The sequence below is a fragment of the Lagenorhynchus albirostris genome, chromosome 11 (genome assembly GCF_949774975.1).
Source record: "Lagenorhynchus albirostris chromosome 11, mLagAlb1.1, whole genome shotgun sequence".
NCBI classification, from domain to species: Eukaryota; Metazoa; Chordata; class Mammalia; order Artiodactyla; family Delphinidae; genus Lagenorhynchus; species Lagenorhynchus albirostris.
In genome coordinates this window covers 53,350,195-53,368,789 of record NC_083105.1, presented here as the reverse complement: position 1 = coordinate 53,368,789, position 18,595 = coordinate 53,350,195, and the positions used below count along the sequence as shown (strand labels likewise).

The window sequence follows — 18,595 nt, the reverse complement described above, 5'->3', positions numbered from 1 at the left end:
CCCACATAAGTAAGGCACAGGCACAGAAAAGAATCTGAAGTCGGTAGAAGTGGATATCCACTGGGAATAAACCTGAACCCCCAGGAAAATGTTCTTAATTCAGGGCATCTGTGGATATAATTCACATGAATCCATCTTTATTTCCACAGACCTCTGAAATTTGTCATTTCCCCATATTGAGAATGTAAGGCAACACCACACAGCGGTATTAGCAGTATCTGTGACCTGGTCACCAATAGAAATAGCATCGTCCATCTGCACATTTTGAATTATCATTTATGCTCATCACTACTTTGCAAGGACTGCCAACCCCACTGCTAGCTCCTGTTACTTACTGCATTAGTAAAGTACATACTGCCATATTACATCCCCACAAATAGGGGAAAGGGGCAAAAGGAAAGGATTCCTTGCTCATCATATCCAATTCCCCAAAGGGCCCAAGGCCACCTGAGTGAAACCTATGCACACAGTCCTTCTATACCTGATTAAATTAAAAGCCAGCAAACACCTTTGAGGAAGCAGCAGCAGGGGCAGGTGAGAGACGGGATAGCAGCAGTCATGTCAGTGTCTGGGCACAGATTCTGTGACACCAAACTTTATCATGTTTCCAGAGTCATGATTTGAATCAAAGAAGATCAAGTCCCATGAAATAACGAGCCACACTGCCGTGGAACGCTACATTTAAAAAAAAGCAACTCTGTAATATTTCTGACAAGTAATCCAACCATTTCCTTCACCAACGCAGAGCATTCTGCAGCTACCGAAACCACCACCAGCTGACAAAATATCTGGGGAATTTTTAAACAGTCACGAGGCAGCTTGTTTGAGGGACTTCTGACGTGGGGCTCAGAAGGGCTCAACATTCTCCTTTTGAGAACACCTCTGCACAGGGCTATAAAGTCTGGTACAGCACATTTTTAAAATGCAATTAATCATTTTCACAGCTAAAACTTGTAAGACATAATGTTTTCCACAAAGAAAGTTGCTTTCCACAAATCAAGTGTAGGCTGAAAAACTCCAGCACAGGTTGATGCAGGGGCCAAGCCCAGACCCATTAAAAGCAGTGTCTCTGAAGGTGGCACCCCACCATTCGTCTTCTTTAACGCTTCCCAGGGGGTTCTAACGAGCAGTCACAGTTGAGAACCCCTGGTCTAATGGAAAGGGGGCTGCTAAGCCATCAGGAGACCTACATTCTAGTCCCAAATCTGCCATGGGTTCACTGTATGACCTTGGATGAGTCACTTACATTTCCCTAAACTGATCAGACCCGTGGTATCCAAACCGTGTTCCTTAGTTCTAAATAGGTACCTTAGGAAAGAGGAAGGTTAGTGGCTGTTGAAGTGATGAGTCCCTATGACTATTATTCCAACCAGAGCAGCACAGTTTCATCAGTTATGAACATCAAGGTTTTGCAAAAGATTGTGGATAAAAGAATTTGACAGCTTAAAATAAAATTTTGAAAGCCTTTGAACTAGATAAAACCAAGCCCATCAAGAGATTTCAAAATCTTCACTGTCCTCCTATGGCAGGAACTTCAAGTGAGTGATATACTACGTGGGGAAATAACGACAAAGCCGGCTCTCCCCACACTCAGATGCCAGCTCAGCTATTAGAGTCTAAAAGACCACAAGGCACAGACACAGCCAGTTACGGGCCTAGAGCACCCTTCCCATCACTGGACAGGCGATATTCTAAATGCTTTACAAATATTCGCTCATTTAATCCTTCCTACAATCCTATGAGTAACCACCCTATGAGGTGGGGTTACTATCGCCATTTTACAGGAGGAAAATGAGGAACGGAGAGGGTAACCACTCCAGGTTACCATCTCTTAAGCGACGCAGCTGGGATCAGAGTCCATGCTCTAACACCCCCACACTCCGCCCAGCCCTGGAGGGAAAGCTTGCCCTGATGGACACCTGGCTCACGAATCCACTTCTACACTCTGGAACCTGAGTTTTTCAAAAAAACACAAAATCTGATCACTGTCTTTTACCAGCCTAACAACCTGCCCTGCAAGCTGACTCAAGGCTATGAGCCCGGGTTTGCAGGCTCTGGTTCTCTCTCCACATTCCATCTCTTACCCCAAATCCCACCCATGCAAAACTACAAGGCTTGCAGCTCACAGCAAACCACGACTACCCCTCCCCGTCCACCTCCCCCCCACCTTTTATTTATTTTTTGTTTGTTTGTTTTTTTGCGGTACGCGGGCCTCCCACTGTTGTGGCCTCTCCTGTTGCGGAGCAACAGGCTCCGGATGCGCAGGCTCAGCGGCCATGGCTCACGGGCGCAGCCACTCCGCGGCATGTGGGATCTTCCCGGACCGGGGCACGAACCCGTGTCCCCTGCATCGGTAGGAGGACTCTCAACCACTACGCCACCAGGGAAGCCCTACCGTTTTTTCTGTTTGTTTGGCGGGTTTTTTTCCACCTGTCTTTTAGTAATCCCCTTAACTGTCACCTCCTCCTGGAAGCTCCCACTGCCCCCGGTGCCCACCCTGACTGCAGCATTCATCATGTTGTCTGTGACTGTCTGTCCACGTGCTTGGGCAATGGTGGATTGAAAGAAAGAATATTCTGCGAAAAGGGAGAAACTAATAGGCAATGTAGGTGAAAAGAGAAATATATATATATGGAGGCCCATGTGGACAGTGACCTGATTAAGGCCGACCTTGAGGGTTAGGTTCCGGTCAGGGTGAGGTTCTGGAGTCCAGCAAGGCCGACCAGGAGCCCCAGTTTGCTGCCTTGGGGCATGAGGAGTACCTCCACCCCTGAAAGTGCTGAGAGCCGGGCTGAGGGAGCACTGATGCCAACATGTTCTGCAGGTGCACCGCGAAAAGGAAGCACCAGAATTTAAGGGGCTCACAGAGGTCTGTCCTGAGGCAAAGAGAGCCTCGGTCAGGGTAGTACCACTGGGCCAGGAGAGAGGACTTCATGAGACATTTCAAGGAAAAATATGAGGTTGGAGTGAGCTGTATGGTATTTGAAATGGGACCTAGACATTAACAGAGAATTCAGGTCCACTTTTGAAAGTATCATGATCAAACAGGACGTGTCATACATTTATTCCGAAACGGATACAAGGACCTGATTCTCCCTCACCCTCTTCTTTACTCGAAACGGCGCCATCAGCTGCTCTCAGATAAGAGTGCATGGTTTGACGCATAAAGTCAGATCTGAGAAACTTGAGGAATGAGCACCTCCTCAATGTCACACCAGCATCGAGGGACTACGCTGACGTCAGGGGTCTGAGCTGGGAATAAGGCAGCTGGGGATCTACCAGAGAGGACTGACAAATCCCAAGCTACACGAACACAGTGCTTTTAAAGCATCGCAAATCTGCAATTTTATTGCAAATACACCTGTATTCCGTCATGGCATAGAACCTTCAATCACCCCCTACTGCTCTTAAAGTCCTTTTCCGTCTTCTAGATGCTCACGTGGGCTCAGGGGCTCTGCATGATCTAGCTGCTGCTCCTCTCTTGCTCCTTGTCAGTGGTCGGGGATGCTCTCGTCCTCTCTCTTCTAACTCTGTCTCACCTGTAAGACTGTAAGTGTCATGTTTTCCTTCTGCCTTCATTTTTGGCCCTCTGCTTGGAGAACTGCGTACCCTTCAGTTTTCAGTGGAAGCATCACCTCCTCACCAAGCCTGCCTGGACCATCTCAGCCCCTGTACGTCCCCTACAACAGTGTTTATCCCACTGGTGTGGAATTGCCGGACGTGTCTGTATCGGCCTACTTGGACACTCACGTGTGTCTCATTCACTATGGTACTCCAGGGCGTCCCTGGTATAGAATTACTCAGTAACTACTAAAAGCTCAATAACTACTAAATATACAAAGAAAGGAAGGGAGAAAATGTATTTTTTCATTCGTATTTATTTTTTCAAAGCAGTACAGCAGTTTAAGAAATAAGAATTTTGGGACTTCCCTGGTGGCGCAGTGGTTAAGAATCCGCCTGCCAGTGCAGGGGACACAGGTTTGAGCCCTGGTCCGGGAAGATCCCACATGCCGCGGAGCAACTAAGCCCGTGTGCCACAACTACTGAGCCTGTGCTCTAGAGCCCGTGAGCCTCAACTACTGAGCCTGCGCTCTGGAGCCTACGAGCCACAACTACTGAGCCCACGTGCCACAACTACTGAAGCCCGCACGCCTAGAGCCCGTGCTCTGCAACAAGAGAAGTCACCCAATGAGAAGTCCGGGAACCTCAACGAAGAGTAGCCCCTGCTGGCCACAACTAGAAAAGAGCCCGCGCACAGCAACAAAGACCCAAGGCAGCCAAAAATATAAATAAATAAATAAATAAAAATTAAAAAAAAAAAGTTTTCCAGTTGCATTCTAAGTTATTTCCTTTACCAAAAAAAAAAAGATAGCCTTCTACGTAATTTATAATACATACACATTCCCACCCCTTTTCAGGAATACATCTGCAATAAGACTAAGGAATATTCCAGAAGGTAACAAATTGGTAGTTCAAAGTTCATAGTTTCTCTTTTAGGATTTCACTAAAGTAGGCTCAATGTTATAGCCTCCTTTCTCTAAAGTTCTAGAAACTGCTTTTTAATCATATTGCTTATTTTCTTTTTCCCATTTTCATGATCATATATTATACCAGAACTTAGTAAGCTTTAACTGGGGAGGGTTCCTTGGGCCTTTAAAGAAGATTGCACCAAACAGAAATGTATCCACCGAACAAGCTAAAATAAGTTTGAAGGCAAGCAGCTTGTGTCCATGCAGCTTCAGTTGTAATTCCACCACAGCTAAGCAAGGACATCGAAAAGCCGTAGCCTCGGTTTTAGCCCTATTGAAACAGGAGCCACATCACATGCCCCTCAGCTCTGGGGGACCCACAGGCAAAACAGCCTTCGTGAGCCATGCAGCAGACAATGAGGCAGCCCCTCTTCCAGCATGCTGACAAAGAAGGGGAGATGCTAGAGAAAACCTCCAATGTTTCCTGTGGAGCCGGACAGAAGTGTTGAGATGTAAGGTAGGACACACAAAGAATACCAGAGAATGAGGTTTGACGCACTGGTACCAGCTCAAAGAAACCAGGCTTTGCATCTCATACCCACCACACAAGCGCTCAGTTTGCAAGCCCGCTTCACCGCTCTCCCTTCCAGATGAGCACTTTCCACAAGAGAGCACGCAAAGTCGAGGGGGAGCTTAAAACGCTCAGTCGGCGTGTAAGAGGAGAACGTCAGAATTAGAAATTCTTTCATATGGTTTCACTTAATGTGGAAGAAGAAAATTAACCTTAGCTAGTATTTCTCATACAGGCTGACACTGGCGCCCTCACGGGGTCGGTAAGTCTCCAGGACATGATGGAGCACGGGTGCCCTGGCGCTTCTATTAGCTCTGGCTTATTGCGACCTATTCCTGGGTACATGTGCTCCCAACGGAGTGGTCTTGCACATTATATTATGAAGTTTTTAACTCAATTATCCCTCACAAAATAGAGCACAGGTTTCTAAGAATCCCTGCAAAGAAATTGCTGATAGAAAACATAAGCAAAAAAGAACATGTCACACCTGGTACTTCCCACTCCAAGCAATGACAACTAGTCATATCTGACAAATAATAATAACCATTCTAGCCAGAAGTATCTGATGTGCTCAAGGAGACAGCTGAAATATGGAATTATACTTGCTATTGTTAATGATGAATTGTGCCTTGAGATATAAGCTAATGGAAACAAGAAGTCTCTGCTCTTAGCAAGGCAGTAAATGGGTTACTGCATGAAAAACACAGAGAACAATGGCTGGCATATAATCAACACCATGTAACTGTTAGCTGTTATATTTTTAAAAATTGCCTTTTCATCTTTATTGTCTTTATATTATATTTTAAATCCTTAACATGTGTTTGTAATTGTTAAATGTATACTAGATGGATGGTCAGTAGTATGGCTATATATCAATAAATGAACACATATATTAAGGGTATATACTCAAAAAAAAAACTGTCTCTAACTGATGGATTGGAGATGGCTACTCTAGAAACAGCTGTCTTACAGGAAAAAGTGGTGTCATCCTCCTGGTTGCCTTCCCTGAAGACACAGGTTCACCGCTAATTTTACCCTCAACTTCCACTCCCTGTCCCAACCCACCAGGTATTCAGATAACCTGAGGACAGCATGAAAGGAATATCACAAATATGGAAATCCCACTTTGAGTTAAACCCTTTGGTCAATTTTACAAAAGGCTCAGTATGAACATGGTATGCACTTGCCTGCCTCCTTTCTTGCCCAAGAAGAGGGATTACTTATTTTCCACTGGGGAAACAGAGAGCGGACATCCTCCTCTGATCCCCACTATAAGCTACTATATGACTTGATTTCCACCAAGTTTCTGGCCAGGCTTCAGGGTATCACAGCAAGGATGACGATGCAGAATTAGAGTATCTGTTTTTAGGCATTTCATCCACAGAGCTTTCAACCACCAGTTCATGTGATCTCACAGCAACACAGTATGAGGCAGAAGAATAAATTAGCTGATGATGAAGCTGAGACGTGGAGAAACTTCGTGACAAGTCCTTCCCTGGGCCCACATTCTACTGCTGTCCACTTGGAATCATGCCCATAACGCATAGTTTGTTTGTTCTTAACATACTTCTCTTTCTGACTAAATTATTCCAATATTTTGTTCCCTAATGAGAAAGAGCTCTTATTCTCATATACGTAAAAGAGCACTGCTTCCTTCTCAGGATCTGATAATACTAAACACAGATTTCTTTGGTTCGATTCTTCCACTTCATGAGACAATAAGATGTAGGATAAGTATGTTTGTTTTTTGTTTTCAAATGGCAATTTAGTTCCATATGTAAAACACTATTAAATAAAAATTTCTGAGAGACGGGAAGTATAAAGGTGGCTAAAGATCATTTTGGCTAAGTTGTGTTATGGTTTATTCTAGACTCAAAAATTAGCTCGGGAATGTTCTCAAACTATTATTCTATACCTCAAAAGCTTCTCCTTAAATTAGTTTACAGTAGAAACACAAGTAATGCGAAATAATATTGAAATGCAGCTGCAAACCCCACTGTTAGAATAACAACAGATAATATTAATTGAGCATTTACTACATGCCAAACACTATTCTAAGCATTTTTCGTATTTTTTAAAATTAATTAATTTATTTATTTGGGCTGCTGTTGGGTCTTCGTTGCTGTGCACAGGCTTTCTCTAGTTGCAGCGAGTAGGGGCTACTTTCTGTTGCGGTGCACGGGCTTCTCATTGCAGTGGCTTCTCTTGTTGCAGAGCACAGGCTCTTGGCACGCAGGCTTCAGCAGTTGTGGCACGTGGGCTCTAGAGCGCAGGCTCAGTAGTTGTGGTGCACAGGTTTAGTTGCTCCACAGCATGTGGGATCTTCCTGGACCAGGGCTCAAACCCCTGTCCCCTGCACTGGCAGGCGGATTCTTAACCACTGCGCCACCAGGGAAGTCCCACTTTTCATATTTTTAACTCATTCAATTCTAATAATCTTATGAAGTAGTAACTATTACCCCCAATTAGCAGATAAGGAAACTGAGGCGTCGAGAGGTCATCTAACTTTCACAAGGTAACGTCTAGTGAGTGGCAGAGCTGGGATTCAAACTCAAGGCACTCATTGTTGTTCAATCAGAAGGCTTTTTCTACTTGCCACGGTTTCAGGCAAACAATGGTCTTCAATAATTTAGCAAGAAAAAAATGGCCTGTAAGGACAATAAGATGATGAACAATTTCATTTCCATTGTGTTCTTCACCTGAATCGGTCAGAGCTGTTATCCAGTTTCTGAGTCGACAGGGGAGACTGCTAAATAACTCCTAATTCAAAACAGAAATCCTAATGGGAATGAGGAAAATTTTAGCATCAAATTATATTGAAATTATACATCTCAACATTAGGAGTTGTTCTTCCTTCATTTCATACTTTTCCAAGGAGATTTTCCTGCCATATTTCCCAGCTGCTAAAGGATAAAGAGGCAGCATGTTACCAGTGTGTATAGGCTCGGAGGCCAGACTGCCTGGGTTGAACCCAAGCTCCACACTTTCCAGTTCTGTGCCTCGGTTTCCTCACTGGTAGAATAAAGATAGAATAGTACATACTTATGTATTATGAGGTTAAAGGAATTAATATTGGCAAAGCATTAAGAGCAGTGCTGTGTCTGGCACATGAATGTCGAATATTGGGTTTTAAAAAAATAAGAAGAAGAAGAAAAGAAAATCTCCAGAGCTTACTGCTCTTGCCAATGTTCTTCCCACCTGAAGCTCTGGGGAAATCAGATTACAAGTGAAACAAGGAGAAATTTCCATCTCAGCGCCATTTACTTTCCTTTAGCCTTAAGATTTGCCACAGTGGGAAAATCTACTGAGGAACCAAGTTTGAGTTGCATTCTCAGCAGCTACGTACATCTTGGTCAAACCTGGTCTTCAGAGCGAATCAACACCCACCGAGGAGGGAACTGTAAAGTTATTCTAACTGACATCAGCCTGAACAATTCCTAGGTGTAAAGTCATTCTTCTTAATCACTGGCAAGAGTTCTAATCCCTGGAACCAAGAGATAAGAGTTTTGAGAGAAACCACTGCATGCCTGCTTCAAAAAAATCTAAGTAGATAAATGGAAAGGTTATGTTTTTCTTGACATGCTCAGAACAAAGACCTTAGTTGAGAGGGAAAATTTAGAGTAATAAACACAATAAGAGAAATAAAAGGCCGCTCCTATTGTTATAGCTGACGTCGCTGCAGGAAGCAGACAGCCAAACGTGGCCAAATGCCCCAGAAGGGATGCCACCATGGAACCACGAGAAACCTTCATTTAATGTTCTGGCGGTGGCGGGGGGGGGAGAGGGGGGAGGCGGGTGACTGACTCCTTCTTACAGAAAACAGATAAAAAGAACAGCAAATCTTCACTCCAGAGAGTTGAAATAGCCCCTTCTCATTTCCTTTTTACCTCTCCCCACCCCAGTTTGATCCTATTTGCCTGGAATTCCCACAGTGCTGCCCTATCCTCCGCTGAGAAAGATAATCAGCTTTCCTCTTCCCTGCTGATGAACTTGGCCGTGATGTGGACACAGCCATCTCCTGTTATTGTAATTAGACACTGAACTAACAGATACTGAAACCACATACTTTGATTTGTTTTGACTGTAACAACATAAGGGGGCTCTGAAGGGAATAAGACTTAGAATGCGTGTGTCCACAAGATTCGTCTTAAGCCAGAAATAATCTCTTTCAAAACAGGGAGTCAGACGTGGGCGGAGAATGTCCTGGTTATTGCCACAGTGCCCTATCTCCCACTCACACATCTTACATAAGATCTTCTTAATACCAAGGTTATAAGATGCCGTTAAGAGTGAACTCTCTTTCTCCCTCCCCAGAGAAGCAATATACTATGGTCCTCTTTTTATCCCATTCCTAGAATGACTAGGTACCTGGGAACTGAAAAACAAAAGCTCTTGGAAAAGCTGTTTCACTTGGGGTGGCAATCAGTACAATAAATAAAGACTTCTTAACACCTTTCATATTAAAGGAAAGAAAACCTAGTAATGGTGATTAGTTCCCACAAGTCATGATCAGGTGAATTGAAAAGGCTTCAGTAGGAGGAAGGCAGGAGGATGCTGGGGGAGAGGGTGTTGCCCTCAACAAGCTTACAGCATTTTCCCTAAGGGACGATTCTATGACAATGTCTTTCAGAAACGCTGGCATTCTAGATTCTCTTCTTTCCTAGCTATACACCCTATGTCCCCAAACAAATAATCAGACGCGTAGGAATGTTGAGAGGATTGCACATTGCCACGGAGTATCGATTTCCTACCTGCCTGACTGTGGGCTAAAGGTTCTTCGGACACCAACTACCCAATGTGATGCCGGCACAGGAAAAGTCCACCCCCAACTTGTCACAGAAAACATCCTTCTCTCCTTCATAGCCACTCCATACCCAGAGGTCTCAAAACTTCTCTTCCTTATTCCTCGAAAGAGAAATGTTTCTTTCTTTATTTCACTAATTATATCACTAAACTCTAAATTAAAAAGAAGAAACTAGACCCATTGCCGAGTATTTTTTAAGGGAGAATACAATCAGTAATTCACCATATCCCACTGCGTTTCTTCAGGCTAAAAAACTATAGCACAGAACACCCTGGAACTCTTCTCTTTGTTTTCCTTTTAAGTTTTATGACTTCTCTCGAACATGGCTTCTTCTGTTCCTGAGAATTTCCTCTATATGTGGATGGAACCTGAAATTAATTTGTATTTTCTTTCTTATAAGAAGGCGCTGCTGTCAAGAGCTCACCCAAATACAGGAAACAACGCTCCTTCGGCAAATGCCTCGTGGAAGCTACGAGAAGCAGAACAGAGTGCATGTTATTTTATCCACCAAAATCTTTTTTAAGTTTGTTTTAAAACAGGAGGATTAATTTGACTCCTTTGGCTACACAATTACTTGTACTAATAGGATAAAATAATTCTCTGTAAGTTGGCATGACGGGTGGCTTAAAGCTGACAGGTACATACTGCTATATTTAAAATGGTTAACCAACAAGGACCTACTGTAGAGCACAGGGAACGCTGCTCAATATTCTGTAACAACCTCAACGGGAAAAGAATTTGAAAAAGAATAGATACATATATATGTATCACTGAATCACTTTGCTGTACACCTGAAACTAACACAACACTGCTAATCAACTGTACTCCAATATAAAATAAAAAGCTTAGAAAAATTTAAAGTTGTGTTATAATCTTTATACCAATCAATAATTATCTGTAGTGATAAATAATCATCTCACTGCTACCCAACTACCTACGTTATCAAACACAAAGTTAGCCTCCTGCTGAATTGAATTCCTTGCACATCACTGATCTTTCTTTCTTTCTTTTTTTTTTTGGTCATGCTGCGTGGCAAGTGGGATCTTGGTTCCCCTACCAGGGATCGAACCTGCGCCCCCTGCAGCGGAAGTGCGGAGTCTTAACCACTGGACCGCCAAGGAAGTCCCTCCCATGTTTCTAACATATAAAAATATTCCTGTGATAATTCCTCTTTTCATGGTGAATCTCATGTGATCTTACAGGAAACTTTAGGCTTTCTTCAATCTCCAAGTAAGACGAAGGTGATATTATACGTGAAAGAAGTCTTGTGGAAATATTTATTTTGACTGTACAAAGTTTGTTGGGGATGAAGAGGTCGAAAAGGAGGGAGAAATTCATCACATGTATTCTGGAGAGAGTCCATGCATCTTCCTTTCACCATCCTTCGTGCCTGTCAACTCTCTATTTGCAAATGAAATAATGATGCCATGATTTATCCCGTTGCTGCATTTCTTGCTTATAATAGTATTTGCCACTTTTTCATCCTTACCTTTCTTGGCCTCTCTGTGGCCCGCAGCATTGCTACTTCTGCTTCTGACAACTCCCCTCTCTTCTTGGAATTCCTTTGGGCTTGTAACTCCTGAATTCTAAGCCCCCCCTAGACTTGCCCTGAGCTCCAATCCCTCAGCTCTAACTTCCTACAAAACACTCCCCCCTGCAAAGTTAGCATCCTCAAAACTCAAGTTGCCATTTCCGCCCATCTCCTCACCTTGAACCTGTGCCTGCCCCAGGGGTCCACTTTCAAGGACCAGCACCCAGTGGCTGAAACCTGGCATCTCCCACTCTCCCCTGCCCCACATGGTTGGTCACCTGGTCACCTCAACAGTACCTCTCACATCATCTCTTCCGAGCCTGCCCCTTGCTCTAATCACTGCCTTATTTCGAGCTTTCATCAGTTCTCACCCAGATTTCTGCACGAGCCAGACTCCTAGGTGTCCCAGCCTCTAGGTGTGCTCCCCTCGTCTTCCAAGTCAGCCTCCCCACTGTTGTGAGTCCGTTATGCCTTTGTCTAAAGTCACTAGTTACAATTCCAGCTTTAGGGCATTCAGTGGCCCTCACGTGTGACACCTGCTTGCTGTTCCTGCCTCATTCCCCTCCAAGTGACTACACGTGCTCCCAAACGTGGGAAGACATGCCCCACGCACTCTCACGCCAGCCTGTCTCCGCATTTGCACGTTCCCTCTGTCAGGAGCTCCCCTTTCTCTTATTTGCTTGGTTAATTCCGACAGCTCAAATGTCACTTCTCCAGGGAGCCTTCCCTCACCTGACCCAGCCTATCCCCTCCACTGTTCCCCAAACCACCAGGGGCCAATCTGAGCGTCCACACAACCTGGACTTTTTCTGTTTCTCCTAAAACTCACTCCACTGTAGTACTGCTGCTTATCGACCCTTCCTCCCCTCCCCAACTCTGCTCGAGGGGGCGGGAACTGTACTGAGTTCATCTCCTCAGCCCCAAGGCCCAGCGTGCAGACTCAGAGCTCAGCACACACTTGCTGGGTGAAGGAAGAGAATCACAGGGGGAAAGGGGGGACCACCTTACTTGTCTCCTGCGGGTGTTTTCTTGCCCTGGGCCCTATGCTGTCACTGCCCTTTCCTCAGTGTCACCATATCTGAGTTAAGGGATGTCTTTAGATGGCAAAAATCACCGGCCTCTTTTAAGCAGTATATCCAGTGACCTCTGCTAGCAAACTGTTCATTCAGCGTAGCAGCCAAAGTCCCGATAACGGCCTTGAGGTCCTGCCACTTTGTCTCACTCTCTATAACCTTTCTGACAATGTCACCTGCAACCCAGGCTTTCCTATGTCTGCTCCAGACGCATGGGCTTCCTGGCAGATCCTTTGAGAAACTGCAAGCCTGTTCCTGCCTCAGGGTTCTCACAGTTGCCTAGGATGTCAGAATGTTCTTCCTCCCAACAGCTGCCCTTTCAGGTCTTTGCCCCCGTGTTACAGTCTGACACCTCCTTTAACCACCCTGAGCTTCACGCTTCCTATTATTACTGCTTCCCTACTTTGTTTTTCTCCGTAGTGTTTATCTGCCATGCTATCTATTTTGTTTGTCGCTGTCAAAGAACGCAAGCTCCCTGTAGGGAGGGATGGTTGTCTGTTTTATTCCCTGCTGAATCCTCAACATCCAATTCCTGGAACACAGCTCGCACTCGGTGAGTCACCTGGCACCCTAGGTTATGCTTTTCCAGCTTTTAGAAAGCAGCACAAACAACAACAACGAAACAGACAACCTGATTTTAAAATGGGCAAAGGACCTGAACAGACATTTCTTTAAAGAAGATATATCTGGCCAATAAGAAGCACATGAAAAGATGTTCAACATCGCTAATCGTGGGAAATACATACCTACAATGAGGTACCACTTCACACTCATTAGGGCGGCTATTATTTTAGAAAAACAGAAATTAACAAGTGTTGGCAAAAACGTGCGGAAATTGGAACCCTTGTGTACTGCTGGCAGGAATGTAAAATGGTGCAGCTGTTGTGCAAGACAGCATGGTGGTTCCTCAAAATATTGAACAGAATTACCGTTATCACCCAACAATTCCACTCTGGGTGTATATTCAAAAGAATCGAAAGCAGGGACTCAGACAGGTATTCAAACACCCATGTTCATAGTGGTAATATTCACAATAGACAATGAAAGCAAGTGTCCATCGACGGATGAATGGATAAACAAAATGGTATGTACGCACACAACAGAATATTTATTATTCAGCCTTAAAAAGGAATAAGATTATGACGCATTCTACAACATGGATAATCTTTGAAGACATTACGGTAAGTGATATATGCCAACTACAAAAAGACAAATATTATATGATTCCACTTATAGGAGGCCCCTAGAGCAGTCAAATTCACTGGGACAGGAAATAGAATGGTAGTTGCCAGGGACGGGGCACGGGGAGGGGAAGGGGGAGAGAAGGAAGGAGTAGTTAGTGTTTAATGGGTACAGAGTTGCAGTTTGGGAAGATGAAAAGGTTCAGCAGATGTATGATACTGACGGTTGCACAACAGTATGAATGTATTTGATACCACTGCACCATACACTTAAAAATGGTTAAAATGGTAACTTTTATTTTATGTATAATTTCCCACAACTAAAAGGAAAAAGGCAGCACAGCGCTTGCCTTAAACTCTAATAAGTAGCCTAATATATAAGGCAGGTAGAAGTGAAGCTGCTGTGGCCAAAGCAGGAATGCAGGGGGAGAGGTGCCGGCTCTGCATGGCATGTCCTTGCTGCCTCCTAGTGGCTCATGGACCCCACAGAGGTTCAGAGCCATTACAAAGGAGGGCCCTGGCTCCATTCTAAAGGGCTTATGCACTGGTTTCACTGTTCTTAAGGAAAGGTAAAAAGTTACTCCTGGTTCCACTTCTAGGAGGAACTTAGCAACAAGGGAAAATGCCATCACCCACAGGCCTTCAGCCAAATGTCAACACTGACTTAGTTTTACAGAAATCACTTTATATCCAGTGGCAGAGGAGACCTGCCAGGGGAAAGAGCAACATTAAGTCACTGGCACCCATACCCAATTATCACTAATGTCTCACATTTCCTGAGCCCTTTTCCATAAAAACTCAATCCTCTAAGTCCATCAAGAAGGTACGAAAGACATTGTGTGATCTCCAGTTTACAAATGAATGAAAACCCAGTGGGCGTTATCTGCAGAGGATTACAGAAGTAGAACTGACTTTAGAATAATAATCACTAGCATTGATCAAGGATTTATTAATGATGACACTGGCTCAAGACTTTACATGGACTGTTGGATTTCTTACTTGCAACTAGCCTCTTCCACCATATTTGGTAGTTACCATTATTATCCTTCCTTTTTAGAGAAGAGAAAGGGTGAGGCTCAAAGAATAAATAACTATCCCCAAATTCAACAGCTGTAAGCAATGGACTGTTCTGAAACGTCTTACTCCAGAGACCATGCACTTAACCAGTATTATTTTGTCCTGCCCATCTGGGTCCCTGACTCTCGCTTTTTGGGAGAGGCCTAATCAGTGCTTCCTTCAGCCTTGAAAGCAAGCACAACTGATGAATCTCCACAGGTCACTGTGTTTTCTAACCCTAAGTTGAACTAATGCTACCAAAATAAATCAGTACTCTTATTCCCTAAGCGTAAATGCAATAAGACACTATCACTTAGACTAAGAAGAGATTCCTAGATCCTTTACAATCCTATAGAAATTTACATACAAAAGTATCCTAAGACCATCAGAATAAACAGTCACATGGGGTCATCCCATTTAATGTCTCTTTTCTGTAGGACTAAATCTGCCGATGGACAGAGAGCTGATTGTTCCCTATACTTTTCTGAGAGCTTCTTCAGAACTTTCCGAGGATGTCTGCTTTGTTCTCCAGAAATTGGAAAGAGGAGAAATGCTCTGTGGTTTGTCAATAGGGCATCCGGTCTGCAGGGCTGCCCCAGAGGATGCAAGGGCTTTGGGCCAGTTGAAACAAACATTAATTTGGAAGACATTCAAGCAAGGCTCCAACTGGGCAACTCTAAGGGGCAGGCAAGGGGAGGAGAGGGGCAGAGTCGTGCGTAGCAGGGCTGCAAGCCGATGGCTAGAGTTCCTCCTACTGCTTCTGAGAGACTTCCAGGGACTATCTCCTTCACAAAAACCTTGAAGTAGCTTCTTAAAAACCACCAAACATATATACTAATTCTTGCAGCAAAATTCATATATGATATGGGCGTTTTCTTTACTTTAAAGGTTTAGAACCTAAACACCAGCTGCTCCATTTATTTGTTTGTTTGTTTACTTTGGCCGTGCTGCTCGGCTTGCGGGATCCTAGCTCCCCAACCCAGGATGGAACCCGAGCCCCCAGCAGTGGAAGCTCAGAGTTCTAACCACTGCACCGCCAGGGAATTCAACACCAGCTCTTCCTAACTCCATGTGTCACCTTCGCTGTGACGGTGTGATACCCTGAGCACAGACCTGCCACTCCACTAACCCTGGGGACATGGCTTTTCTCTCTTCCATTCCGAACATCCCACAACGGGGCCACAGCGTGCATGTTCCTCTCACCCGAGAACAGGGGATGAAGGAGGGTCTTACCGAGTTCTCCTTCAGCTGCAGCCCCTCCCCGTTGGGAAGTGAGGACCGTCTCTTAGCTGAGTTCCTGTTTGGGGTTGAGGTAATGGCCCCTGCTTTCTTCTTCACGGTGAGCACCTCACAGCTGGCTTGGTCTTCATTGTGTGTGCTCTTCCCGGCGTTGATAACCCTGGAGGAGAAGCCAGAAAAGCCGGTCAGACAGAGTGATGTCTGGAGAGCTGAGAGCCAGTCCCTCAGGTCAGCCCAGACAGGCTTCACAAATGGCACAAGCGAACGCCCTACTTAACGCACAGGACCTTACAGGCTTGGTGGAGTCAATGGATTTTTTTTTTAATGTAATTCTACCAGCGTATGTTAAAACATGTGCTAAAGCAATATGCTGAGGTCAGCTCACCTTCGCAGGTGTCTGATAGACGGGATCAACCCCACCAATCCACTTCCAGTCAAAACACTCGAGACAATCACTCTTTTTGCCAATTACACTGAAGACAGATGGCTGGCTCAGGGAATCCCGTTGCCTTTCTCCAAGTGATAGAGCAAAACCACCATCAATCTTATCAAAGAACAAGGCAGTCATTTACAGCACACTGTAAAATCCAAGAGAACAGAGAACTGTATTTCATGACTGCCATGACCACTTTTACTTTACACACGGAGCAGTGAACGGATCAAAGGTTTATTCTTTTAAAATTATCTTCACTCCTTTATCTTTTCTCATGTAGAATAACACTCCTCACGTTGCATCATCACAACAGACTATAGGGCATGCTGATTTGTACGTGTGGCCCTATGATCTCATGGCATGTCGATATTCTTTGGCCTAATTACTAATGTTTTGAGCACAGGAATGCCTCAGAAAAACATGCTACATCATTCATAGACCTTCTTCTGTATCAGGTGACCGCAGAATGAACTCCTGGGTTTCGGTACCATTTTCTTATTAAGTAGTTAAGTGGCAGCTAAATTAGTTTTCCTGAAAGAGAGCTCTCCTTGATGTGCCATTGACTGTGTTTTTTCCCCAAAATTTCAACAGTGTCACAGTAGGTGACAGAGTGAGTGTGGAGGATACAGACTCAGTGGCAAGGAAAGAAAGATGCTTTTTTTTTCAAAATAAGGTAAGACAGATGGAAAACCACTTTAAAAGTGTGGTATATACACCACTCAGTCTTGTTGTACTCCCTCCTAACAATTAATTAGAAGATGATCATTTTCAAATGACTTTTTATAAAGAATTTTAAATTCTGAAATAATTATAAACTCAGAGTGAACTGCAAAAATAGTATAGAGAATCTCATGTACCCTTCACCCAACTTCCCCCAAAAGCAACATTTTATATCACTCAAGTACAACATCAAAACAAGCAACTGACACTGATCCAGCGCTGTCAACCAGACTGCAGACCTTATTCAAATGTCACCATTTTTTATATCAAATGGCTTTCAGTACTAAAAACCGTATACACGCTACAATCAAACAGGAAACAGAGCAAACTGAGATCTGAGTGCTGTAAGACTTCAGGGAGTGTGTTTTGAACAGTCTTCTACCAAACCTTGGGATTCTATGGAGGTGTTTCAGATGTTTTAACATTTACTTTAAATTTATTTTTTAAATGTATAAGCATTTTGGAAAAAACTGCAATAATTTAAAAGTTGATTCCCATCTGTTACATGTGAACAAATACATGCTAGTCTATATATTTTGGGCAGCTTTGGCATTATAATCCTTCTATCTTTTCTCTTTGACCAGTATCACTTGATTGGAAGAAGATCTGTTTAAAAAAATACCATTTGAGGGATTTCCCTGGTGGCGCAGTGGTTAAGAATCTGCCTGCCAATGCCGGGGACGCGGGTTCAAGCCCTGGTCTGGGAGGATCCCAAATGCCGCGGAGCAGATAGGCCCGTGCGCCACAACTACTGAGCCCGTGTGTCACAACTACTTAAGTCCACGTGCCTAGAGCCCGTGCTCCGCAACAAGAGAAGCCACCGCAATGAGAAGCCTGCGCACCGCATCAGAGAGTAGCCCTCGCTCGCCACAACTAGAGAAAGCCCGCGCTCAGCAACAAAGACCCAATGCAGCCAAAAAGAAATAAAAAAAAAAAATTTTGCAATTACTTATCTATATGTAATAGGAAAAAGATCATAAAAGTCATCTACTATCTCCGCTATTTCAAATTTCTGTTCACTGAAACTGCTTTATCATTCTTCCTGAGTTTATTATAAATTTCAACTTAACCATATTTTTATAAATGGAAGTCTTTAACTCATTTTACACACGACAGTTTTGTGTAAGATTCTTTTTTTTTTTTAAAGTAGATTGTTGCTTACAGAATATGAAGACCATTGTCCTCGTGGTGGGGGTCCCTCGTAGGAGGCAGGGGTCCCTGCTGATCTCTGTGAGGTCAAATCTGCCTCCACACCCTCTCAGGGATGAAGGGAGGAAAAGGTCAAGGTCTAGTTTTCGGCCCCACCTTCACTCTCTCCTCTAAGGAGGAGGCGTTTTCACAAGGTTTAAGAATACAATGCTGAGAACCTACTGTAGAGCACAGGGAACTCCACTCAATGCTCTGTGGTGACCTAAATGGGAAGGAAATCCAAAAAAGAGGGGACAGATGTATACGTATAGCTGATTCACTTTGCTATACAGCAGAAACTAACATCACTGTAAAGCAACTGTACTCCAA

The 18,595-nt window shown here is 44.1% G+C and overlaps 1 protein-coding gene across 1 annotated transcript in view; it reads right to left on the bottom strand.

Annotated features, from left to right (window-relative positions):
* Positions 1–18,595, bottom strand: part of PPM1H (protein phosphatase, Mg2+/Mn2+ dependent 1H) — a 261,473-nt gene that overhangs the window by 149,940 nt on the left and 92,938 nt on the right. Inside the window, exon 2 of the mRNA XM_060165666.1 lies at positions 15,919–16,084. Within this exon, the coding sequence (XP_060021649.1) occupies positions 15,919–16,084 (166 nt within the window). The remainder of the gene's footprint in view (positions 1–15,918; positions 16,085–18,595) is intronic.